This window comes from Stereum hirsutum (genome assembly GCF_000264905.1).
Source record: "Stereum hirsutum FP-91666 SS1 unplaced genomic scaffold STEHIscaffold_24, whole genome shotgun sequence".
NCBI classification, from domain to species: Eukaryota; Fungi; Basidiomycota; class Agaricomycetes; order Russulales; family Stereaceae; genus Stereum; species Stereum hirsutum.
The window spans coordinates 18,642-43,157 of record NW_006763154.1 but is presented as its reverse complement, the minus strand read 5'-3'; the positions used below and the strand labels follow the sequence as shown (position 1 = coordinate 43,157).

The following is a 24,516-nucleotide window of genomic DNA, read 5'->3' as shown; positions in this document are numbered from 1 at the left end:
CCGTAGCCTGTGGCACGATTGTCAGTGTCTACAGCTGTTCCTGCAGAGGTAGCGGATCATGAGGAGTTCTCGGGTGGCGAGGAAGCAACGGAATTTGATGGAGCAGCGTAGAGTGTCACTATATCTGAATAGTCTTTGGGCTATGTGTGCTAGGCCCGTTTGTTTTGTCGTTATGCGGACAAAACTACCGGAATAGTATGTTCGATCATTTATGCGTACAATATTCTGCCTGTGGGACATTGCATCCTGTATGCGCACATGAAGCTCGTGATTTGAGGTTTGATCAATAGTGCGGACAAAACTCTTCTGGATATATCTCTGATCCCATACTCGTACAATAGCCTCGCAAATCAACCTCCGATCAAAAACGAGTACAGAAATCGTCTGAAAAGGTGCCACCCGATCCGTGTGCGTACAAGTTGAACCAAAATTTGTCCGGACAAAAAGGGCCATTTCGGGCCATTTCGGATCGGACCTCCATAGGCATATGCCATGCGCCTTACCCACTACGGATGCGACACCGGAAGATCGTACGTCCACATTATTGCTTCACTGGAATCAAGAACCTGAAATTTTCACTTTAGCCCCTGCGCCGTCTTTCGAGCAAGTTAAGACAGCACCTCCCAGGCCACAGCATCCGCACCCATCTGATGAACCCTGTGAGTCACGTCATCCACGTTCACTTGATGCCCATTTTTAATTGACCCCCGCGCAGACACACCCAAGAAACGAGGCCCGGACGAAGTCAAGCAGACTATCGATGATGTCTTTCAGACGTACGACCCCTTTCTTGATCGCCTAAAGAACGGATCATTGCTGTCCGAAGAATTCAAGCTTGGGGGAGAGATGAGTTCGGTCTTTGCGCGCGATTTGATCGGTATGGACAAAGACGAGACCGATCTTTCAGCTAAACACAAATTTTCGGCCCGAGTCTCGTGCGTGTCTTTCTTTGTTCGGTTATCGAAACGCACTGACACTCTCAAAGTCTGCTCTCTGGCGCTTCCGGGACCGGAAAGACTCAGACATGTGCACGCCTCCTTGGAAACTTCTGTGGTTTAGGTATTTCCTGTCGGCCCCCCGAACTCGGAAAGGATCCCACCGATCCTGGCTTTCGGAGTTGTTCCGGCATTCTGAACTCTCTCGCAGACAGGTCCAAGTTCGGCCCAATATCTGGCGACACAGCACAACTCGGGGAGAATCGGACAATTGTGCGAACCTGCGTCTTGACTTCGGTCCTGTCTCGGATTTCCGTTCTCGAAGCATTCCTGAAGTGCAAACCAGACGCTGTGTCTGTTGAGACTTGGAAGATGCAGTGGGCTTTGTTTGAGCTTCATCCCGAGCTGTCATACAAGGACTTTCCTGAACTCTATCAGGATATCTGCGAGCGCCTGGAAGACGACCTTCGAGACGCTTCTCCATCTGCGATTTGGGCTATCCTTCGGGCTACCATGCATCGGCTAAAATCCAACTTCTCAGAATACATGAAGATTTTCTACCTGATTATTGACGAGGCTCAGTTTGGCGCACTGGAATACACCTCTCATTTTCGCTCTCGCGCTGACCCTGATCGTCCTCGCTCATTCTTGACCGAGGTGGTTAACGTTCTTACGGGGTTCGGCCTATTCACTCATACCGTCATCTCCGGAATCAGCCTATCTGAGGACCAAATCATAGACTCCGTGCAGTCCACGACCGCTCGCTTGGGTACCCGCCTGAAGGTGGTCTATATTCCAGATGGTTTCTACGACAAGGAAGAGCAACGGAAGTATATACTCAAGCATCTTGGGCCCTGGGCTGAAAAGCGCAAAATACCGGTAAAGTCCTTCAAACGGCTTGTCCAGCGGATGCTGGACTTGTTTCCCGGCCGGTGAGTGTCCATACTTTGCTCTGCAGTCGCACATCACACTTCTTACTCAATATTTTCCCAATCATCCAGGTATCGAGTGACCGCGTGCTTCATCGAGATAGTGCTTCGATCCGATACCGAATGTCCTCATCGACTCTTCACTCTGTTTGCTCTGCGTCTAACTGGTGGCTATGTGTGTACGGATGGAGGTCAGATTGAGCGCGAAGAGGCATGCCTCGAAGGCAAAGCGATCGAGCTCGCCAACGAGATCAGACCGATCATCGACTGGAAGGAGTACGACTCCTTGCCCCCTGGTTCGTATTTCGATTACGCTACACCATTATACTTGCATTGAACTGACTGTTTGTCTTAATCTAGACGTCAAGACGACGGTCATCCACATGGTCGCACGCTACATCACCACCGGGACCATGTCCACTGTCACTGACAAGGAGCTGAAGCTCGTCAAGGCTAGTATAGGGCATGTACGCTGCGAAGAGACCTACGACGGGAGCACTGACAAAGTCGGAAGCACTGGCTTAGGAGCCACTGGCAAAGGAACCACTGGCAAAGGAACCACTGGCAAAGGAACCACTGGCAACGGGACCACTGGCAACGGGAGCGCCGACGACGGGAGCACAGACAAGAGCAGTGCTCACAAGTCCGAGTCGCGCGGCGCCGATGGACAAAAGGCCTTCGTCGTTTCCATCACCGAGCCGCTGGTGATTTTCTCTCTTATGATCCGTTGCAAGGACGAGTTGATCAAGGCCGTGGGCGACTCCACGCGCTGGGCGCCCGAACCCTGTTCGCAAGGACGATCGTACGAACTTCAGATCTTGGTCATCATCGCGCTGATGTTCGGCGGCCAGTTCCGCAGGTTGGGCGATCTTCTTCTGTTTCGCGAGAAATACAAACATCTGGAGGATCTCGAATGTGAGCTCGTCGCCATTTACAAGGTTGATGGCGAGTATGTCGCGTCCTCGGCTGGGTGGGGTTGTGGTCCTAGCAGCAGCCTGCCACTCGGGTTCAGAGCCAACAAGGCCCCAGATTTGAAGGAGACCGTTGAACGTGGTGTAGGAGCCGCGTTCTATCTCCCCGACCCGAACAACCACATCGACGTGGAATTCTATGCTAGACCCAAGGGTTCTTCGAAGATTATCAGGATCCATGTGCAGGCCAAGTTTACTACTGGGGAGAACGGTAAAATCAGGTCGGTGACTTTCCGGGAGGCCAAACAGTCTCTTGACCCGGAATGGATCTACATGTCTCGCTGCAACAAACCGGTACGTTTGTTCCTCTTTCCGTCTGAATTTTCGAGTTTTATATCCATTTTCCTAACTGGCCGCTTTGTGTTCTCAATTCTGTAGGGAGAACCGGACAGGAAACTTTCGACTGAGGAAGGCCCCGCGATCATGGAGATCTTCGAGAAGATGCGACTCGCAAAGCACGGAGACTACGAGCCTCTGGTCCCACTATCCGCCGAGGAGGAAGCGAAAATTCCGGACCATATCAGCGTCATTGCCATCGCGGGGCCTGAGGAGACTCCCAAGCACTTCTGGAAGTGCGAAGAGGACGTCTGGGGCCCTCTGTCTGTAACCCAGAGTTGGCCATTCAAGAGATATTTTGGCGCTACCTGGGCGCTGGCTGGTGCTCAGAACATGGTCAGGGTTCCAGAGCCGAGGGCAACCTAGATGCAGAATTCCCGCCTCCGGAACTCTGTATGGACATCGCTCATTTTCGTTGTGTAATATCGTGTTTGTATGCTTTCATCTCCTCGAATTCTCTCGTTATCATTTTTCCTTTGTGATTTGCCCCATGCTCTCGTACACCGTGCCTCTTTTATCAATTGTTTTGATGGCTTTGAATATACATGCTCTTTCATTATCATTGGCTTGGAGCGCTCGGTTATCCATTGAGTTCAAAGCACAAGAAACGATCAGACTTATCGCGCGGCTTCGTCAACCTCACAGGTCCAGGCCCCCAAGACCCCCTGAACATCCAGAAACTCAGGTTCCAAGCAGCCCAGGGACCACAGGACGTCGCAGATCTGCGCGAAGCACTCAAACGAGCTAGAGGAATCATCGGTGGCTTGACGGTATCTCCGTGGATTGAAGGAGAAACTTCACCCGGATCGCGGGTGCAGACGGACGACGAGATTGATGAGTACATTTATGAGAATGTTTTTGGTCGGTGGCGTCCAGTCTGCCTTTCACTCGCTGAGTATTCACTAATGATTGGACGTCCTCTCGTTTAGGACATCATGCCTGCTGCACTAATAAAATGGGAGCCGACGATGGTAAGCTCACGATTCGAGCATCCAAGACCTCGATGATCTGATCGTCCTTTGCCGTAGACCCGATGGCCGTTCTCGACGGCAACTTCAGCGTGCGCGGTGCTGCAGGTCTTCGTGTCGTCGACGCCAGCTCCTGGCCCGATGTCCCTGGGTATTTTATCACCACACCAACGTATATGGTAAGTAGTCTATTACACCTAATGCAGGGCGACGCTCAGAGAAGTTCCGCCAGATTTCAGAAAAGGCCGCGGATGTTGTTATTGCTGCAGCTAGTCGACGATCATGATATATGTGTTCGGGACTCGTGTATCATACATACGAGTACCCATCGGCTTGGCATGATACGAGACACAACCTTCACACTGGAACTTCTGAAACTCCCCGGGGGCATGGTCAGAGCATGCCGCGTATCTCAAAATCCCTTGACCTGCTCCTCACACCAGTCCCACAACCTTGCTGACAGCGCCTGGTCACACCCCTTGCCTCGAGGGATCGATCTTCGTGCCCAGCAAGTAATGTACTCCCCATTCATCCCCAACGTCTCCGGAGCGGTGGCGGCAAACAATGGAGTAATAATTCCCATACTTAATGGGTAGCCGAGGAGCTTGCGCATGATCCACACCGCGATGGGGTTGAGGTGACGCTGCATGTCCGAAACGATGCTACCTGAATACAAGATGATCGTCTCATGTTCAATATGTTGATTTAATAAACGGTCGCAGAGTTTGGACTTGTTTGGGATTCACCTGGATGCACAGACGTGGTAACGATGCTCTGGTCACCGAAACGCCTAGCTAATTCCTTTGCTATTAATATGTTCCCCTAGGCGGTCGAATCGGATAAGTGATAAACCTAGGCTTCCGTGTCGATTAGACTTACAAGCTTGCTTTGCCCGTAAAGCCAACGATGTCCTTTATTCTCCCTCGCTTTTGTGGCGACATCGCCCTTCTGTAACGTTTCCCATAGGATTCCCTCAGATGCAAACATATGTGCGCTCGAGGACAATACAACGATACGGACACGATGAGCTTCATTGTGCGGGTTGGTGGCAGTGCGACGGAGGATTGGCAGTAACAAAGAGGTGAAGAAGAAATGACCTGCGTTCATGCCGAGTACTCAGTTGAGAGCGAAACCAAACTCGAGACTCGACGGCTCACCCAGAACATTAGTTCCAAACTGAAGGTCATACCCTTGAACCGTTAATTCTTTTACTGGTGGGCTCATCACCCCTCTAAACCAGTCAGAGGATACGTCAGTTGTATACGTTGAGTCATTAAAAGATAAGTCGGTAAGTCACCCGTTATTGACCAGGACATGCAGCTCTGACTCCTTTCGCATGAACTCTTCTGCAGCCTCCCTGACAGCGCGAAGGTCGCCAAGGTCAAGTTTGAGGAAGAAGACCTCCGTCTTCCCCGTAGAAGCTTTGATCTCCTCGATGGCTTCTAAGGACTTGTGTTCGGAGCGGGAGGCAATGTAAACTCGAGCGTTCTTGGCCACTAAAACCTATGAAAAAGGAAGTTAGGTTGTAAGCGGTCGAAATATGATCAGGGTGTAGGAGAGACTGACCCTCGACATCTCCTTCCCGATGCCGGAGCTACCGCCTGTAACGAGGATGGTTTGGCCAGTGAGGTCGGGAACATCTTCGACATTCCACGTTGACTTTGGTGGAAATAGCTCGCTGAACATGCCGACTCGTTTCACGGATGCAGGAGAAGACATGGCTGTCAGATGAATGTATTCAATGATAAAGAAGGAGAGGGAAGGTTGTGTCGATGTCAAGCTCGGGAGAGGTTGATATCGAGGCATTGGCTGCAGGACGCGACACATTTTATAGAGCGTAGGCCCCGGGGTGTATGTGGATATCCTGCGACACAGACTTCTACGTTGAGTAGTTGTCGACTGTCGTATTTTCGTCCCCAGCGTATAGCGAATGTGTGAGAACGACCCAATAATGGTTAATCTTTGGGAGTCCTGGAACAATTATTGCGATTTTATGCAGAAGTCGCCTTGGATAGAACAGGATCAGTACGGATACCAACTATTGAACGAGGTGAGACGCACGGGGAACACATCAAGGTCGGCTCTTCCGAGCTATACAGGCTCCACACCGGCGGGGTACCGAAGGCTTGCATCGGAATACTACCGGAGGCACCCAAGATCTCCCCACGGGAAGACTCTGAAGACTCACAGAACCTCGCATACGTGAGATTGATCTGTGAATTATGCTCTCTCCATTTGCGCTAAGATCACGAGGTTGAGGCGCCTGCCGCGGATAGAGAGGGTGGGAGGCAGGCTGTGCAATAATTGATGAGGAAATGCTCCGAAGCAACCCAGGGCTTGCAGGTCTGACACCAACATGTTGCATATCGGGGTTCGGAGGGAACAGGATGCCGAGTTGCATTTCTGGAGTACTTGCCGTCATGGGCAGCAGCGTCACGACAAATGAGAGAACAGACACCAAAGATGCAGTTCCATACCCATAGAGGAAATGTCTTTCCGCAGATTGTCGAACGAAGTGGAATTGGCAAGATTGGATTGACAGAGAGATATAGAAAAGCCGATGTGTACACCAGAGGGAATTTCAGGCCTTGGGGGCGAGCAGATACTTTCACGTCCATAGTGTGGGCATACCGTGACCATCAGGATCATCATAGGTGTCTCACCACGTCTAGGTGGCAGAAATTTGAGGATGCTGGCCCAAGAGTGCCGGCTCAACTTCGAGTAGCGCGCTTTATAATTAGATAATGAAGATAACCGGCACATCTCCGTAAGAGTCATTAGAGATATTTCGCATGTTCTCGAGCTCTCCATGTACGCTGCTGGAAAACCACGAAGATTCACCTGTCGCATGGGTATCTGCGTATGTACTTTTCCGCGCGGTTCAAAGTAGAGGTCGAAGTGGCTGTCGAGAGCCCAACAAACAAAGAGCGGTTTCTGGGTGTCCCCGAAGCACGTTTCAAGATTGGACCGTGGAACCTTGTTAAAGAGATCGTCGCGCAGCGGAAAGGTGCGGGCATGCAGTCGCACGGCGATGACATATTTTCTCTGGACGGCAAAATGGCAACATGTGGTCAGTGCTTCACAAGTTAAGCACAAGAGGAAGTAAACGATACACCTATTCAGATCATGCATCCAGCTCATTATCGGCATAAGTAGATTACAAAAAGACGGGTATACGCATAGCAAACAGGCCTAGATCTCCATATATAACCTATAAATGGATCAGAAATGAGAGAGGCACAAGAAATGTTATTAAGAAGGAACGAACCTCCGAATCCCGAAGTATGAAGGAAAGGAAAGGTGAGTCACTGATTAAGATGCCAATCTCGGGAAAGCACCCGGAATGGTCTGCCGTCGTCGCTCCGGGTGATGGTAGTACGTTCCATACCTCAACCGCGAGGGTGAAGATGATGGATCGTGTGACTCCGAGGCAGACGCTGCTGAAGAGGCAACATCTGCTCCCTCTGACGCTGTCGCGTTCAGTGGTGGTCTTGGTGTCGATGGTCCTCCGCCACCACCACCGGAGGATGGGCCTCTGCTAATGGCGGGCGAGCTGACGCTTGCTCCGTAATCCTCCTCTTCTGAATCTTCATCTTCAAGTTCCTCCAGCCAGTCTCCATCGTCAGGCAGCACTATCACACCCGAACCGTAGTCAAAGCTGAGACGATGGTGAACTGCACTTGGAGCTGTATTCACGCGGCGAGCTGGTCCTGGTCGAGCGTCTCGCCAGGGATCCTCATGGGCTACATCGCCCGCAACACCTGCGGAACCACTCGAAGCATCTCCGACAGTCGTCTGCTGCTGCTGTCCGCCATCTGCGAGACCAAGAAGGTCTCCCGTCTGCAGCTGCGTAGGCGCAGACGATTGTCGATTTGGGCCTCCTGCTCCGATGCTCTGCACTCTCTTGCGAACGATACTTTGCCGCTTGCGAAGAGTGAGGACGACGGCCTGGTCGGATTTTGTGCCATTGCCATTTGAGGTGGCACCGGTGCGGCTGTTGATGAGCGTTTCGCCTTTCTTCAGTGGTAGCCAAGGATGGGGTAATACACCAGTCAGCGCAGGATGCCCGTATCGTCTCTTGCCCGTGCTAGACGAGAAAAACAACAAGACAGCGTCAGCTTAGCACATGCGATCGCTGTGATTAGCATTCTCGTATCGCGACTCCCAGACGAACGTGAGCGAGAAGTTTTGCACTCCAAAGTCGCCCCGAAACGCCCTGAGGCAAACGTTCAAAAAGAAACAATACGCACTTAAGGACACCGCTATACCAATTTGCCATAGGTGGCTGTGACTGGAGCGGCAAGAGCGTTAGTTCAAGGGGCGGCAACAGAAGGGCGAAGTTATGAATGGAGGGGGGGGGGTTGCTTGTGAGTTCATCATGGAGCATTGAACGTACATAGTCGGTCCGGTCGTCTTCAGGTGCGACATATAGCGTGTCGTCATTTTGTGCATATCTTCTGCGGTTCAGATTACTAGTTAGGTGTAGAAAGAGGGCGGTCGTTCCATTAGTATTTCACCTAAATGAAAAATGGATAACAATCCTGAATGCACCTCTGTGACCACGTAACGGGATGGCCCATCCTCAGCCTCACCACATCCTCCGTCTCCTCACCCCTCTGCACCTCAAACACAGAGCTCAAGCTCACAAACTTGCTCAGCGGCCTGAACTCCCGGTCGATATACCAGCTCCAGCCCACGGTGAAGATCAGGAGCGGGACGACGAGCGAGGAGAGGATGAAGCCCCGGTTGAGGATGAAGTTGCCGATCATGAAGACGAGGAAGATGATCACGGCCCAGATTAGACGGGTGAAGGTGATGGGCCAGGCTTCGCCTTGAGATTCGTAGGGTTTGTAGAATACTGGAGTTACAGTGGATCAGCGAATGGATGAGGCTTCAGGACGCGAGACGAAAATGGGAGGCTGGAAAGGGATGGGGACATACCGAAGAGGAGTTTATATTTGTAGACGACGTAGGCGATGCCAAAGTATAGCGCACCGAAGACCAGTATGAGGGGTTGTGCGATACTGTACAACAGCGTAATGGTGAAGATGAGTATGGCTTGAGGGTAGACAACGCCGTAGTTGATCATCGGCGGGGCGTTGAGCTCGGCGTAGTCTACATCGACAGTGGTATCAGGATGAGAGTTTTCAGAGATTGAAAGATTGTGACTCGCCTCGAGGTGTGCGGGTGACGAAGATGCGGAAGAAGAGGCGGGGAATGATGACGCCCAAGTTGAGGAGCTGAAGGGGCATGATGCCGAGTCCTATATTCACTGGATCAGTATGCAACACTAGCATCGCATGCGACTTGTTACATACCTTGAAGAATAACATATGACAGGAAGAAATGCCTTCCAGACAAGTCAGCTGTCTGATAGGGATTACCATGGACAAGAACGGTAAAATCTCACCTCGCACGACCCTTCTGAAGTGCCTGCGCAAGCTTCTCTGGGATCTTGGCTGGAGAATTGGCAAGGTCGCGGACGAGTTGCCAGTATGTGCTGGCTAAGAGGAAGATGAAGACGACGTTGACGAGAAGAAAGAGGAAGTATCTTTGGGACACCGAGCTCTCAACATTTGAATCTCGGAATGACTAGGAAGAACAGTCCGACGTACTTCTTCATAAGCGAGAATTCAATCCAGCTCCGAGCTCTGTACCCTTGAATATAAGTAAGAGCTGTGCATGACGAGTTAGTCGACCATCTCATTCTCCGCACACAAGCTCAGACAGACAAAGATACCGGAAAACACTCACCCTCAAGCAAAAACGGGACCAATGCGTTCAACCCCATCATAGCCACCGAAGGCAGTGAATTCTGCACGATAGCTTGTATCTGAGGGTTCTTGTCAATGACACGTCCCAGCCAGGGCCACGTCTTCTTGATTTCCTTGTAGCTCAACAACCCAGCGAGACCGGTAATGGGGATAATCCAGAAGAAGAAGAGCAAGGCAATCGAGGTAAGAACGAGGAGTTCGCGAGCGCGAATGGAGTTGGTAGAGTGCGTCATATTCGACCAGACTATGTCGCGCGGTTCGGGGGCGAGTTTGGTCGTTAACTGGAAGGGGGTCGAAGCGTGGACTGTTTGGGCAGCAATTTGCTATGATAAGGTATTCAGAACGAGAACGGAGTACGAGGGTAGACGAAGGAGGACGTACTGCGCTAGACATGTTCTCAAATGTGACAAAAGCAGAATCTGTTGCCTTCAATTTCGCGGTTCTCCGTCTCCTTCTAACTAGCTCGTCCGCTTTCTGGAACTCGCTTTCCAAATACTCAATCGCGTCCACCTTCTTGCTGAACCAACCCGGCCTCAATGTGGGCCTTTTCTTGTGTGGCACCACGACATTGTTTGACTGCGACTGCGATTCAACAACGCCCGGATCTGCCTCACCCGAAAGTGCCTGGTCTGATGGATCATAACTTTCCACCGTGCTTGGATTGCCCACGTAGTCCACCCACGCACTCTCCAGCTTCTTCAGCGCCTTTGTCCTCTTATCCAGATAGCTCTTCAAACTCCCAACCTCTCTCGTCACGCTGACACTCTCCACGCTGAGATTCATGTTCTCGAAATGCTCTGCCAGGGCGCGTTCACCGCGGAGGTGGGGCGGAAGTCCACTGACGAGGACGGTGCGGGCTGCGATCGAGTGGACTAATTCGAGGGAGAACAGCTGGCGAGCGCGAATGAAGCGACGGTAGTTCTGATAGATGAAGCGGAGGGCGATGAGGGTGATGAGGTATGTGAAGAGCAGGTGGACGGAGAGATAGGAGTTGGCGTCTGAGATGAGGTCGAGCCAGTCGCGTTGTTTGGTTGGTGGGGGATTGCCCGTTCCTGGGTCGTCGAGACTGCTCCAATCGTCGTCGGGCTCGTCACCGATGCCGATATTATTCTGGAAAGACGTGTTAGCCGTGGTTTTGTGTGGATTTTTCACGACTTTCCAGTATACGGAAAATCCTCCGGTATGAATGTTAGAATTGACATGCAGGATTCAAATGACCCGTCGAAGTCGGGGCCACAATATCACTGACGTAGGTCCACCGATATTGGTGGACGCGACAACAAAGAGAGCTCACCTTGACATTGATAGGCATTAACACGGCGACAGAAAAGAATGAGCATAGTGAGAAGAGATAGAAAGACATCTTGAAGAAATTGAGAAGCTAAGGAGAGTGTACCCTGTCAGTTATGCTGCGCAGTTAGAGGCAAGACAAGAGTGACGACGCACGACAGCAGCGTCCAAGCCAACAATCTGAAGCACAGTAAACTCCGAAACTTTGAGGGTAGGTATGATCCATCCAAAGAACGCTTGGTGTGCATGGGCCTCATGTGGCGAGAATCCTGTGTGGCAAGGACAGGTTTAAGGAGTATCCCAGAGGATAAGAACAAGGTGGACAGACCTTTGAGTTTCGTTCTCGGGGCAAAGAGGATGGGCCATCTCATACGGCAGAAGCAGAAGATAAGGAAGGAGAGGAGTCCAATGGTGGTGGACAGGATGGCCTGCGTGGTGAACCATGGTCCTTCGAACTTGTCTAGAAGGAAGTACTTATTCAGCCTGTCAGCATTGGAACAGTCGTAAGACAAAACATACAGGTTGGAGGTGAGCCAGGAGGGAGGCTCGGGTCGACGTCTCCGTCGCCGCCGTCATCCAGCAGCCAGCTCGCGAACGTTTCCAACATCGGACACGGCAGAACTTGAAGAGAATCAATGCGTTCACTGCCAAACCGAAACCATCCAGACGCCGTCCGTTATCCCGGCCCGCCGCTTCCGAGCACTGTCGTCACCCTCGACAGTGTGGCGTCTGCATTCGCGCTCTTTTCTTCATCAACCATGGTCAGTCTTCATCATTTTTGCGTATAATATAAAATCTAAATGCGCGGCTGATGATGCAGGATACAGATCCTCTCCAAGATACTGTCCCTCCACGCTATGCTATTGAATCAGATGAGGAAGAGGACGAATTCAACCCCCTCTCGCATGGCAAAGTTGTTCGCGAACCTCTCACCATAAACATCAAGGGAGTTGGACCCTTCGAAGGGGTAGGAAACGACCTGATTATTGCATTTGGAGATGCTGGAAGATCTTGGGCTCAAGGCGCGAGTTTAGAACAGCAGAGAGGTGGCGTGTTCGTCAACGAAATCCAAGTACGTTTCCCCTATTCCACCGTTGTTCGTCTTAGTCTGACCCATGGTCATATTTCTAGGTTGGCCTGGTGTTCACTCCATCGTGGACGAAATCTATAATCATCATATCTGAACTGACGACTGCACTCCCCATCTGGGCCATGAACCCATACGCACAGAGTGTCCTCGATTTTTTCAAACCCGCAAGGTATGGTCGATCCGTTTACTGTGGCCTATATATGTACTGAATGTTCTTCCTTAGACTTGCCCTTCTTGACACGTACCCTGTTCCCGTATACATCACCCCACAGCCTCTTCTCTTCCACGAGGCCCCTGTACGGTACTTATCCACAGTGGGCGGTAAACCACCCGTACGCACTTAATGATTTTTATCGCCCAACTCCCCAATCTGACCACCCGAAATAGGCTTCAAATTATCATCCCTTCTCCCCACCAAATCTCATCCAATCTACATCCGCCGCTTTCCTTTCCATAATTTATGTTTCCCTCGCATCCCTCGCCACCCCATCTGCTGTTGAACCCCCAATCAAAGCAACGCTTCTTCTGCTGCCTTCTCCTCACATCCCGCAGGCTAGGTCCTCTGAACTCTCCCGATCTTCAGCTGGCTCGGTGTCGCTGGAAGAATATGCTAATGACGGGCTCGACGGCTGGTCAAGGGATATGATGCAAGGTGTGGATGCTTGTCTGCTTGGAGTAGAAGGCACGAAAGTGGGGAGGGCATGGAAGGCGGAAGGGAAAGGGAGTGCGTCTGCTATTGCTAATGGAGGTAGAGGGAGGAGAGGGGATGTGGGCGATGGTGGAATGTATATCTAGCCCGGGTGCATAAAAATGAGTTCCGTGTACAATCAAACCACATGTCTGTAGCTTCACAAATGTTTTAGTCTTATGCTTCTCTAAATGAGGGCTGTAGTCGTGAACTGTGTCGCACGGCGAGGGACTGTCACTTCATCACCACCGAGTACCACTCGCGTCATTGTGGCCCAACAAATCGCCACGTGGATCGCGTGTTCGTTGCTAGCGTTCATCCTCCCAAATCGGGCCTCTAGGACGACTTGCTTTGATTCTAACGCGCCCTTCTATCCCGCTCCGTCCACCTTGCCTCTTCACGACTACACGGCTATATTTTTTGAACTATGGTATGATCTTTACGCTTTGAGGTTGCACGCGTTCAAACTAAGAGACGCGTCCTATCTGACAGAGCGACAACGCCGGTACGCGTATTTCTGGTTGTTCTCGCCACTTCAACGTGAAGCTGACCGATATCTGAATTCTGTCCCCGTCATACTCTGCAACATCATCGGCATCTATCCATCATCGCCACTGTATATCTGTTATTGATGACACGTTGGATTATACCACCGTAAACAGAATACAAGGAGGCCTTCGCCCTCTTCGACAAGAAAGGAACCGGTGCTGTCCCAAGAGAGACTCTGGGTGATCTTCTCCGCGCACTGGGTCAGAACCCTACGCAGGCTGAGGTGGCGGATATCGTGAATGGTGCGCCGAGAGATGGTACGCCTTGCTCCCTTCCTTTTCTTCTGTCAATGGAACCTACCTCTGAACTACTGCATTGGTTGATTCGGATGGTTGATCGCTGGTTGGACGAATGGGCGTGATTGTATATGTGTTGGTGGGCTGATGTTTATAGTGGATTATAAAACATTCTTGACAATCTTGAACCGACCGGATGGGTTTAAGCCTGCGGGAACACCGGGTTCGTCGTCTTATTTGCACACACACTCTCACACACGTCTCAACCAATTGACCGTGCCAATCCATCCCGACTCATCCCTTTGCGATCTCTATTCTCCTCTTCGTTGAACACGTTGAACCTTCATCGCTGCTCTACGTGGCTGATACCCAAACAACGATCTCATTCTTCGTGCTGACGGGTGCCATCGCCTAACAGAGGAATTTATTCGTGGCTTCCAAGTGTTTGACAAGGAGGGCAATGGCTTCATCGGCGCTGGAGAGTTGCGATACGTCCTCACACAACTGGGCGAGAAGATGTCGGAAGAGGAAGTTGATGAGTTGATGAAGGGTGTGCAGATTGGCGCGTGAGTTCTCTCCATCTACCTCAGCCTTTTGGTCTTTCGACTCGCGATGCACCTAACATCGAATCTTGACAGCGATGGGAACGTGAACTACGAGTCGTTTGTGCGCACGATTCTTAGCCAGTAAACATTCTCCCTGTAATGCCACGCTTTATCGTGGGGTTCATCGGATGAAGAGACTGCTACACTGTTTCGATGGTTTCGTGGTGGATGGAAGGACACATATATCCATGTAGCATTTCCTGTACGAATTCACCGCATCCTTAGGGGCTCGAGGAACGGATTGGTTGGCGCCCGGGCACTGTCTTACTTCGCTTCTATGAGTTTTTGAGGGTTCAGGCCATCCATGAATGAGAGGAGGTATTGAAAGAATGAAATAAGTTATAGGTCAAAAAAGGGTCCGTGCAAGAGCGTTACAGAAAGCAGGACATTCAGAGGGTTGTAAGGTAACCATAAACTACTCCGTCTCATAGCCATCACTATCGTCCCCATCTCCAACCCTCTGACTCTCCGAGCTTCGCCTCCGATCAACGTCGACCATCTCCACAACGAGTTGACCGCCTTGCTCAAGTCCTGGGATTTCAGCGAGTTTCGTGCCGGGTGTCCAAGCGACTTCGCGACGTGGATATGCGGTGAACAACTTGAAACCCCACCATTCATCCGCTGACTGGCCCGCGTCCTCAATCATTCGTACAATCTCATATTCATCATCTTCACCTTGGTCAAAGATGACCTCGTCCTTCTCTGAGATTTCTTCGGCAGGTACCAGATGCGCGTCCACGAACGCATGTAAGGCTGTCACACTGTCGGCTTTGGCGAATCCACGCATTAACCTCTCTCCGTCACCTAACCGAATGCCCATCCTTAATTCCTTCGCCTCGGCAGGAATCAGCTCTCCTCGCCTCAACTTCCTCCAGCTCCTCTTCACCTGCGCTCTTTGCCGCTTCCTCTCTTCCTCCTGCATCGCCTTCTCTTCCTCCAGCCGTTTCGCCTCCTCCGCAGCTTTCTCCTCTCTCACCCGCATCTCGATCTTCTCGCGGTCCCGCCTCGCACTCTCGGCGAATGCGGCATCCTGCTCGGCCCTCAAACGACGCTCGAGATCGCGTTCCCGGTTCGCATTGCGAATCCGTTCCAGGAAGGGAGTGATCCGGGGGAGGAGCTGGGTGCTGATGTGTGTGCTGAGAACGTGGGGTAACGTGGCGGAAGCGCCTTGATGACGAGACAGGATGGTCAGGGAGGGCGTGCTGTTACTTGAGGTCGAGGACTGGCGAGAAGTGAAGCCACGGGGAGGTTGGAGGGAGACAAACGCGACGAAGGGATATGTTGTTGCTTGGAGCTTTTGGGATGCTATAAAGAAAGAGATACAGTAAATGTTATGGTTGTACAGTAAGTACCGCGAGGAGTAGAGATCGCACCAGCCCAGCCTTCTTTGTCACGCACATCACCACCCCAGACAACGAAGTTATTCGTATGCAACAGGTCGACGAATGTCGGGTCGGTCAATGTATTCCTGCATGGTATGAAGAATGCATAAGTATGCAGCTCACCGTATCAGCCCAGTAACGAATGGGACGTCTGAGGCTTACCGCTTGAATTCGAGGACATCATCATGTTCGTCGCTCACGAGAATGATGCAGCCGATCCTGACTTCCCTCTGGCAAGTTTGGAGTGCGTCCTCATAACTCCCCAACGTGAAGTCAGGCAGCACCTTTGCGCTGATCGTACCATACCTCGTCCTCAACCCTGTACTATTCGATAGTGACCCGACGTTCGACGAGCTTGCTACGCCTTCGACAGCATCACTGTCCGAAGCACGTCCCACCCGTGCATGACTGACACAGAGAGCGCCCGTCTCGTCTTCAAGGGCCCGCACCCAACGATCTGCGACGCTGTAAGGATCGGACGAGGATGCGTGGCCGACGCTGTTGGGCCATATGGGGCGGTAGAAGTTGAGCGAGGAGAAAGGAAATGTTGGCAAGGAGATGTGCAAGCGGCCAAATATATAGCGAATAAGACTGGCAATGACGTGGAAGGGGAAAGCTAAGATTGAAAGCATTGGGAGACAAGATAGTTAGTGGCGGAAAAGTAAGACGGGACCCAGTGACGGGACCAGGAAGCTCTCGTTACAGGGTTTTGCATACAGCCGTTTGCATATGAGATCGGAGTGATGCGCGGAGAAAAAAATGGCGCGCCTTGACCAAACAAAGCCATAAACGGCAGTCCGCCTCGGCATGCTTCGGCAGTGGCACCGTCGTTCAAAGCCAGGCTGATGTGTATTACATAGAATCGCTATAATTGTCTCTGAATAACTTTTCTTGCCACTATTTTCCACATATCGCGAGAAGAACTGCATGGCCCTCACGAGAGGTTGAGCTAGTGCATGTGACTGAGATCTGAAAGAAGAGTAAAATATATACTACATTCACCAGGAAACCTTTCGAGGCGTCGTCACACAGCTTAGACACTCAACTACCGAGCATGCTATTGCCCTCTCACAGATCAGCGAAGGACGCCAGAGTGCCTCCGAACAAACAGTTACGGCCGAGCTTAGGCCGAAGAAGAAAAAAAGCGCAGACGAGCATAAACCAAAAGCAGGAGAGTGTGGAAAGGTGACGGGACCTTCGCAAAGTGTGTGGTGACAAGGATCGAAAGAGAGATGAGGAGAGAATATTTGTAGGCTGCATATGCATGAATAACGAAAGCTAGTACCACTCGACAGTCGACCAATGGCGACTATTTCGATACACCCGCAAACCCTCACCGATTACTACTCGCAAACACTCGAACAGGACAAGTTAACAAAACGCACCATACGTATACCAGACTGACTGAGATTATCACCCCACTCACCTCACAGCTACACGACTAACTCCACCTCTGCGATGCCTTTTCGCACAGAACATTAACCTCAACCCACCTGCGCCTGACATATGGATGTCCCGAGGCCGTCACTGCCACGATGCAACTTGAACGCTTGTGGTGCCTACGTCGAGAGAGGGGAGGGACAATAACTTGACATGTAATGTTTGTCCAGATTCCGGTCAGCTTGTGGTAAATGGTCGGCTATTGTGATGGCGTGAATGCTTGAAGATGCAGAGTCCTTGGGAGGCGGTACCTTACTTATCACCTGTCGACAGTGTATCGTTTCGTCAAGTGCATTGCGAACGCAGAGGAAAACCAGTCAAAGAGCCAGTCGAAGACCTTCCAAGTAAGCATATGAAGCGGGGAGCCCGTGCAATGGCAGCGCAAACAAGGCGGAAGTCAAGACGTGGTTGGGCCACACGAGCAACACACGAGCCTGCCGAAGTTGCGCCGAGATGAACTGCCGTTTATGGTTTTGTTTGGTTGAGGCGCCCAACTTTTTTTCTCCGCGCGTCACTCCGATCTCATATGCAAACGGCTGTAAGAAATCGGAACATTTCGTTTGAGAAAAATCATGTGCCTGGGCGCCTACTGCCGCATTTGGCTGTCTTTCGGAGAAACCACGAGAGAGCGTGAGCCATGAATGGAAATGCGTGACAATTGAGCGCCTGTCCCGCCCACGTTCACCAGCCATGGCACCCCATCTGTCCGACGCAGTCAAATGGCTCATGGTCGAGTGGCGCCTCGATGAGTATCTACCAGTCCAGGAGATCGCTTTCCGTGCTCGCTGCAGCCCATCCACCGTCTACGAAGTCCTGCGCTGCTATCGCGAGTTTGGGACCGTCAGCGATCCATTTGTCCAACAGCGAGCTCGGTCGCGACTGCTCGAGATGGATGACCTCGCATACATCAAAGCCTTCGTCCAGAGAAATCCTGGTGTCTTTCTTGACGAGGTGCAGTCAGACCTACTTGAGAATCGTAACGTCGAAGTCTCCGTTGCCACACTTTCTCGCACAATGCGTCGTCTTGCGCTGTCACACAAGAATATCGCCAAAACCGCAGCGGAGAGGAACGAGCTGGTCAGATCAATGTGGATTGCGGAGAATGGGCAGATTAACAAAGAGGATATAGTATGGCTAGATGAGTCAAGCGTAGACGATCTCACGAATCAGCGAACGATGGGCTGGGCGGAGATTGGGACAGCGTGTGTGCGGCGCGACACATTCATCCGTGGTCAGCGTTATTCGATACTTCCTGCACTCACGGTAAACGGTATCGTCGCACTGGATATTTTCGAAGGAAGTGTCACAAAGGAGAGGTTCATTGAGTATCTTGAAACTCATCTTGTGAGTAGTAGTAACTCGGCATCAATCGGTCAAAGTCTAACAATTTGCAGGCCCCTCTTTTGAACCCACATGGAGTGTGTAGTGTTGTTGTGATGGATAACTGCGCTATACACCACGATGAGGAGATCAGACGAATCGTCGTTACAGAGTGCGGTAAGCATATCTTATACTGTCGATACTCTGTTGAGGCCAACCAGATCATTCAGGGGCCAGGTTGATCTACCTTCCACCTTACTCGCCAGACATGAACCCGATCGAACAAGCATTCAGCTCGATCAAGGCATGGCTACGACGGCATGAAGATGAGGCCACACGGCCTGAAGTCAGACCCTGGCTAATTCAACGGGCAATTTTTTCGGTCACCGAGGATGATGCAGCCGGGTGGATCAGGAACTGCGGGTACTCATGAGACAGAGAGGGTAGTTCAGCCGAAAATGACATATATTTGAGTAGTGACAGTATTATGTAACAGACATAGTGAGAGAGGGGGCATGACGGACAAGAACCGGGATGAGGACCAGTACGAGTCAAAGAGCGGTACTGAGTTGGACTGCAGAAATAACATATAACATGATCGGGGAGGGTGATTAGGTAGAAAGAGGGAGAGATAAAACGAGAGCATAGTCAGATGGAACGTAGCCCAAAATGCATATAGAAAGGACAACGACGGCAGAAAGTAAGATGAGGATCATCTACGCACGCTGTCTGCGCTTCTTCTCCAAAATCTCGCACCACTTCACAGCAAACCTCTGCAGCTTCAAAACCCGTCCCTTCAAAGCACCCGTCAAGTCACAAAGGTCCTTGACACTGACCATGGAAAGAACGTCGGGGGTGAAGTCTTCGGCGGCGAGAGCGTCCTCGTGACAGAGCATATCAATGTCCTCTTCGGCGCGAAGTGCAACCAGGCAAGCGTGCAACTCGTTACTCTTCGCTGGAATAGGGGATTGGGAAACGGGTGAAGAGCGAGGGGAGGCTGAGCGGCGGCGGCGACGAACGGGAGAGCGCGAGTGGTATGATCGACGAGGGGTATGCGGCGAGTAGGAGCGACGGCGACGTGAGCTGGGGCCAGCCATGAGGTCCATAGCTTGTTTGGCCACAACGGTCATGAGGACGGGCGCGATATCGGCCATTGTCGAAGGTCCAGCTACTGGCTCAGGGTCGCGGTGAGGACGGGGACCAGTCCGGCCACGAGCTTTCGGTTCTGGAGGACCTCCGAACTCTGGCGAGTCTTTGGGAGGCTCATAGACAGTTGCACGGCCAGCAGCCTAGAGAAGGTCTTAGTAAAAAGAAAAAGTAATCATAGAACAAGAAGAACGTACTATGGCAGCGGCCCAAATAGCGAGGCGTCGCATGTTCAGGATCACGTGGATATTGCCGTGGCGGTAGCAGATTCCACTGTCACCGTTCTCGGTCCTGTGCTCCGCACAGTCCTTGTGCAATTTCTTGAGCTCTTCAATGATACCACCGTGGAGCTGGGCCATGCGCGAGAATGTGCCGACCTGCGGGACCTAGAGTATGGCTTAAGCACGACATAGGAAGAAAAATGGACATTGAACGAGCATACATGAGTGCCCGCAATCAGCTCATCAAGAGCAGAAGTATTGTCCGCCTGTGGGAATACACCTGAAGTGTCGATAGTCTATGCCTGTCTTAGCAACTGAGTCCGCAAGAGTTTCTCGGAAACGACGTACTGGTTCAACCTTACAAAAGCCTTTCAATGCCTTCGCATCAATATCGACGAAAATCTTGCAAACTCCACGTTTCGCGAGGATAGCAGTAAGGGCTGTCACCCAATGCTCTTCGGTCTTGATGGTCGCGGCTGAGGCTTTCCTGTAGGGTGTGTGAGTGGATAATTCAGGTCGAAGAGAAGGAAGACACGTACGTATAGCCCGTCCACCACAAAAGAAAGTCCGGACCGCAGATTGGGCCGGCAGTATACCGGTCATCGAGCCCGTGGCAATGAAGAATAGCTTGAACAAATTGGGAACGTACCCACTCGGGGGTGAGCTTGATCCTCGTCATCTGCGGGATCGCCTTCGATTTCTCGACGAGCTTTGAACCGCCACGCGCAGAACCCGTCTCAAATACCGTCTTGTGAAGAACCACGTTGACGAGAAAGCCTAGCATACATGATGAACATCAGCTCTGACTGAAACATAGAAAAAAACAAATGTGGAACACGAACCCTCGTCAGAAGCGGGTTCATTGCCAGCCCCAGGTGCAGGCCCGCCCGCTGCCACTGTACCAGCACGGGCGGATGGACCAGAGACCTCGACGACGTCGTCTTCATCATCTGACATCTCCTCCAGGTCCAGGACGTTATCGTCGGCAGCGGACAGCTGCTGAGCGTTCGAGATAGTGTTGCGGGTGTGGCCAACGGGGTTCGGGGTCGGAGTACGCTGCTGTTGTCGTTGAGCTAAAGCCGCCTAGTAGAGAAGTTATTCAGTCAACATGAAACCAGATGTACAAGAATGAATATACGCACACGTCGGTCTATCTCGTGCAATGCCTGAATACGAGGGAAGTGTGCACGTCGATTGGCGTCGATGTCCTGCTGGGTATGGTAGAACTGTGGGGGCTGGACACCTCCATCTACACGTAAAATCAGTCAGCCATAGGGAAATCAATTTTCAACGGAGGTACAGAACATACCGATCCATGCTGGACGACGTAGCCAGCCATCCGAAGCAGGGCGCGGGACGTTCTGGTGTTCAGGAGGGTGATAGAATACGAAAGGGTCGTCGGCCTGATTTTGTTGAGAGGGTAATCGGCCATTGTCGCCGGGTGGTAAGTTGGGGTTGTCGTTCGGCATCGAGGTTGTTCAGGAATCAATGTGAGAAGCGGTAGAAGATGGGAGGCTGGAGACTACGAACCAGCTCTCACTCCCTCCTTTATGCCTTCCCAATGATCGTCGCCGCAAACCATTTTTTTCACCACTGAAAATGGATGGAGATCTTCAAATGAGCAGTGATGCGCTCAACACGCAGGAAGACTGAAAAATATATACAGGAAAAGACCGAACCTCAGGGTTGTGCGTAGTGCACAGCAGGGCATTGTGAGTTGACAGGGTTTGAAACACGTTCTGAAAGGTTCACCGTTGAGAGCAGCGGCGAATTGGGACCGGGTCAGTATGATCCCAGCTCAGAGGGGATGAAAGTGCGAACAGAACACACCCGGCCGCTTACAATCCAACTATACGCAACACTGGCGAACTGATAGACCGTGAACTTGATTAAGTATACGGCTCTGAGCGATGACGGAGTGCACGTTCCGTTGGTCGGAAGATGCGCAACAACATAGAAAGCCTAACGGCGGGTGGTGGTGGTCGGGAGCAAGGTTGATGGGACGCGACGCGACACGGCGTTTCGTCGTCTCCGAAACGAAGTGACGACCGTCACAGTGACACTTCTGTGACTTGTTGGTCGGTTTCTCCGAGATGAAACCAAATCGGGTCGCAGACACCCAGGCACCCAATTTTTCTCAGATGCGACATTCCGATTTCTTATGCAAAACCCTGTAACTGTAATCTACTGTACTTTTACGACCAACTGTTCGTCACGCGTCACGCGGGGAAAAATCTGAGGGTGCCGATGAACTCCGATTAGAAATCGAGGTTCATCGGCCAACCCCAACCCTAGGAATTTCCTAATCGGGCGAACAGTTGGTCGAAAAAGTACAGTAATACTTTAATTTGGATCGGATAAAGGCCCAAATAGGGCAAGTGGATTCTTCCTTTTCGAGCATGCGGGCTCATTGTGTGGCGCATGCTGCCTCGCTGTGTGGCTCTCGACGCTGTACGCCGACCATAGCTTTGGTGGAGTATAAAGCTCAATGGTATCATATTCTGCAACCAAAGGGGAGTATGTTGTCTTCCACAGGAGTCAAATTCCCTCGAGTATGGATGCCAAGTAGCAACCAAGTAGCTTCGGGCACGGGGTCAGACACTTCAAGTTTCAAATGTGATGCTAAACACCTTCGAGTACTGGTAACTGGGGCGAAAGTGCATGGCCCAATACTTCACCAAATGTTGTATAATCACAATTAAACTGTCTTGCGGCCCCACGGGCACCTGGAAGTATTCCGATCAATGTGGCACAGTTGTGGCATCCTTTTTACGGAATTCGGAATGCCCAATGGGTCTAAGGGGGTGGCACACGTAAAGTTCCTTACCGGATCTTACCTTTCGCATTTAAGGCCCTACCCCCCTCCGCCCCAAGGGGGTCGCGGAATGTGAATCCCGGACCCGAGGTTAGGTAGGTTTGAGGTAGGTACTTAGTCCGTAGGGAATGACCCGGGTCTGGGTAACCCAGCCGGGTACTGTACCCTGACCCAGCCAGGTCGGGTCCGGGTCATGAGTTTGTCACCCGAGGCCAACCCGGACCCGTGAGGTGGGTACCCGCGGGTCCGGTGGGTCATCCCGGAAATTACCGGCCACCTGCGTGCTCTGTGGCTGCCAGCTCACATCGACCTCCCTGCTCCTCCTGCTCCTCCTCCTGTTTCTGAGTGTGTGATGGGTGTAGTGTGTTTGACATGTTGTGTCCACATTATTCCCCATTACAGCTCCTGGCACCAACCACAACCATCTAGGCCTCAATTTCGAAGGGAGAGCACAGCCCTCTCCCTCCCCAAGCAGAAATCAGGCCATTTATCTTTTTCTAGGTGCGTTGTTTTTATTCTCTTGATGGTTCTGGGGGTTTTAGAGCACTCCGAACACAATGGTGTTGTCCGTTTGTCAACGCGTGTCCTGGTTCTCTCAGTACGTCCTATTCTCCTCCTCCTCCTCCCCCAAACCTTATTGAACTCGCCACATTCTTTCTGGCCACGTCGTTTCCGTTTTCTCGGTGGTTATGGGGGTTTTCAAGCCCTCTGAACATGATCACGTTGTCCGTTCATCAACGCGTGGCCTCGTTCTTCCGGTATGTCATACTCCCCCTCCCCCTCAATAAAACCCTACTGAGCTCCCCAGATTTTTTCTACCTGTGTGATTTCTGTTTTCCTGGTGGTTCCGGGGGTTCTTCAACCCTCCGAACACGCTCGCATTCTCCGTTTGTCAACACGTGACCTCGTTCGTCTGGTGCGTCAACATCTCTCCCTCTCCCTCCCTCAAACACCAATTAACTCCCCTCCCCATTTTTCTATCCACATTTTCCCTCTCATCTCTGTCATTCCTGGGGTTTTCGACCCCTCCGAACACGCTACCGTTGTCCATTTGTCGATACGTGTCCGCGTTCTTCCAGTGCGTCCCATCTACTCCCTCATCCTCACCTAAACACTAATCGGGCTGTACGCCTTTTTTACACCGTAGCATTTCTCTGGTCTTAGTGTCTCCTGGGGCGTTCAATCCCTCCGAAAATGCTCCCATTGTCCGCTTTGTTGATACGTGTCCACGTTCTTCCGGTGCATCCCATCCACTCCCTCCTCCTCCCCCAAACCTTGTTGAGCTCCCCACATTTTTTCTCACCGTGTCATATTCATTTCCTCACACCAGAGGATGTACCTCCTTTATAAAGGTACCTGCTAGTAAGGATAGGATCCTTTACAAAGGTTCCTCTGGCCCAAGAATTATAAATGCCAGTACTGGGCTGGCTACTGGGGCGGCCGGGGGGTGATTCTGGGTGGCCGGGTGGCCCAGGGTGATGGGGTAGGGCGTACGGGGGTGGTCCTAGGGGTAGGGTAGGGGGTAGGGGATGGGGTAGGGGTGCTGGGGAATGGGTAGGGCGGGTAGGTAGGGCGTATATAGTGAAACGGGCTGGGTTATTTATGGATAAAATGGGGAATATGGGCAGGGATGATCGTAGGGTGAATAGGGATAGAACGGTGGCCGATAAAAATACGGAAAAATGGTAGAATAATAGTAGGGATGCTAGGGTGGGGATACTGGGTACCTGGGGGTAGATCGGTAGGGGGAAACGGGGTGAGTCTGGGGGTATTTCGGGTAACTTTGTGAGTTTTGTGAATTAGGACGAATGGATTGCATTG

At 51.7% G+C, this 24,516-nt stretch overlaps 10 protein-coding genes across 10 annotated transcripts; 6 read left to right on the top strand and 4 right to left on the bottom strand.

The window, feature by feature from the left end:
• Positions 1–487: 487 nt before the first annotated feature.
• STEHIDRAFT_163439 (uncharacterized protein) lies at positions 488–3,537 on the top strand (the record flags this gene model as incomplete). Its single annotated transcript, XM_007311129.1, has 7 exons — positions 488–530; positions 585–659; positions 716–935; positions 986–1,867; positions 1,937–2,160; positions 2,225–3,129; positions 3,214–3,537. 7 exons carry the CDS (start codon positions 488–490, stop codon positions 3,535–3,537), a joined length of 2,673 nt encoding a protein of 890 aa, XP_007311191.1.
• A 179-nt stretch (positions 3,538–3,716) lies between these two features.
• STEHIDRAFT_69209 (glucose-methanol-choline oxidoreductase) lies at positions 3,717–4,425 on the top strand (the record flags this gene model as incomplete). Its single annotated transcript, XM_007311121.1, has 4 exons — positions 3,717–4,032; positions 4,101–4,142; positions 4,200–4,318; positions 4,372–4,425. The coding sequence occupies 4 exons, from the start codon at positions 3,717–3,719 to the stop codon at positions 4,423–4,425; spliced, it is 531 nt and encodes a 176-aa protein (XP_007311183.1).
• A 126-nt stretch (positions 4,426–4,551) lies between these two features.
• STEHIDRAFT_69159 (NAD-P-binding protein) lies at positions 4,552–5,825 on the bottom strand (the record flags this gene model as incomplete). Its single annotated transcript, XM_007311116.1, has 6 exons — positions 4,552–4,805; positions 4,886–4,961; positions 5,019–5,236; positions 5,297–5,370; positions 5,437–5,642; positions 5,706–5,825. 6 exons carry the CDS (start codon positions 5,823–5,825, stop codon positions 4,552–4,554), a joined length of 948 nt encoding a protein of 315 aa, XP_007311178.1.
• Positions 5,826–7,275: 1,450 nt separating this feature from the next.
• Positions 7,276–11,813, bottom strand: STEHIDRAFT_150863 (DUF221-domain-containing protein; the record flags this gene model as incomplete). Its single annotated transcript, XM_007311128.1, has 16 exons — positions 7,276–7,350; positions 7,408–8,226; positions 8,390–8,430; positions 8,536–8,611; positions 8,691–8,997; positions 9,081–9,254; positions 9,313–9,402; positions 9,458–9,489; positions 9,550–9,690; positions 9,755–9,815; positions 9,894–10,236; positions 10,295–11,023; positions 11,208–11,294; positions 11,360–11,472; positions 11,532–11,663; positions 11,723–11,813. The coding sequence occupies 15 exons, from the start codon at positions 11,808–11,810 to the stop codon at positions 7,452–7,454; spliced, it is 3,189 nt and encodes a 1,062-aa protein (XP_007311190.1). The 3' UTR covers positions 7,276–7,350; positions 7,408–7,451.
• Positions 11,814–11,946: 133 nt separating this feature from the next.
• On the top strand, positions 11,947–13,123 carry STEHIDRAFT_126306 (uncharacterized protein). Its single transcript, XM_007311127.1, has 5 exons — positions 11,947–11,964; positions 12,024–12,275; positions 12,335–12,462; positions 12,517–12,625; positions 12,681–13,123. Exons 1-5 carry the CDS (start codon positions 11,962–11,964, stop codon positions 13,086–13,088), a joined length of 900 nt encoding a protein of 299 aa, XP_007311189.1. The 5' UTR covers positions 11,947–11,961; the 3' UTR covers positions 13,089–13,123.
• A 519-nt stretch (positions 13,124–13,642) lies between these two features.
• STEHIDRAFT_69154 (myosin regulatory light chain cdc4) lies at positions 13,643–14,456 on the top strand (the record flags this gene model as incomplete). Its single annotated transcript, XM_007311115.1, has 4 exons — positions 13,643–13,787; positions 13,924–13,989; positions 14,185–14,332; positions 14,405–14,456. Coding segments are annotated over 4 exons (411 nt in total), but the record flags the coding sequence as incomplete, so codon positions are not given.
• Positions 14,457–14,786: 330 nt separating this feature from the next.
• STEHIDRAFT_69114 (uncharacterized protein) lies at positions 14,787–16,385 on the bottom strand (the record flags this gene model as incomplete). The annotated part of the gene is made up of 3 exons (XM_007311111.1): positions 14,787–15,676; positions 15,745–15,839; positions 15,916–16,385. 3 exons carry the CDS (start codon positions 16,383–16,385, stop codon positions 14,787–14,789), a joined length of 1,455 nt encoding a protein of 484 aa, XP_007311173.1.
• A 1,465-nt stretch (positions 16,386–17,850) lies between these two features.
• On the top strand, positions 17,851–18,180 carry STEHIDRAFT_45159 (uncharacterized protein; the record flags this gene model as incomplete). Its single annotated transcript, XM_007311108.1, has 1 exon — positions 17,851–18,180. A coding segment is annotated over one exon (330 nt), but the record flags the coding sequence as incomplete, so codon positions are not given.
• Positions 18,181–18,751: 571 nt separating this feature from the next.
• On the top strand, positions 18,752–18,946 carry STEHIDRAFT_69125 (uncharacterized protein; the record flags this gene model as incomplete). The annotated part of the gene is made up of 1 exon (XM_007311113.1): positions 18,752–18,946. A coding segment is annotated over one exon (195 nt), but the record flags the coding sequence as incomplete, so codon positions are not given.
• A 283-nt stretch (positions 18,947–19,229) lies between these two features.
• Positions 19,230–21,349, bottom strand: STEHIDRAFT_163432 (uncharacterized protein; the record flags this gene model as incomplete). Its single annotated transcript, XM_007311126.1, has 8 exons — positions 19,230–19,802; positions 19,857–20,045; positions 20,102–20,176; positions 20,229–20,367; positions 20,420–20,657; positions 20,723–20,963; positions 21,023–21,129; positions 21,190–21,349. 8 exons carry the CDS (start codon positions 21,347–21,349, stop codon positions 19,230–19,232), a joined length of 1,722 nt encoding a protein of 573 aa, XP_007311188.1.
• Between the last annotated feature and the right edge of the window lie 3,167 nt (positions 21,350–24,516).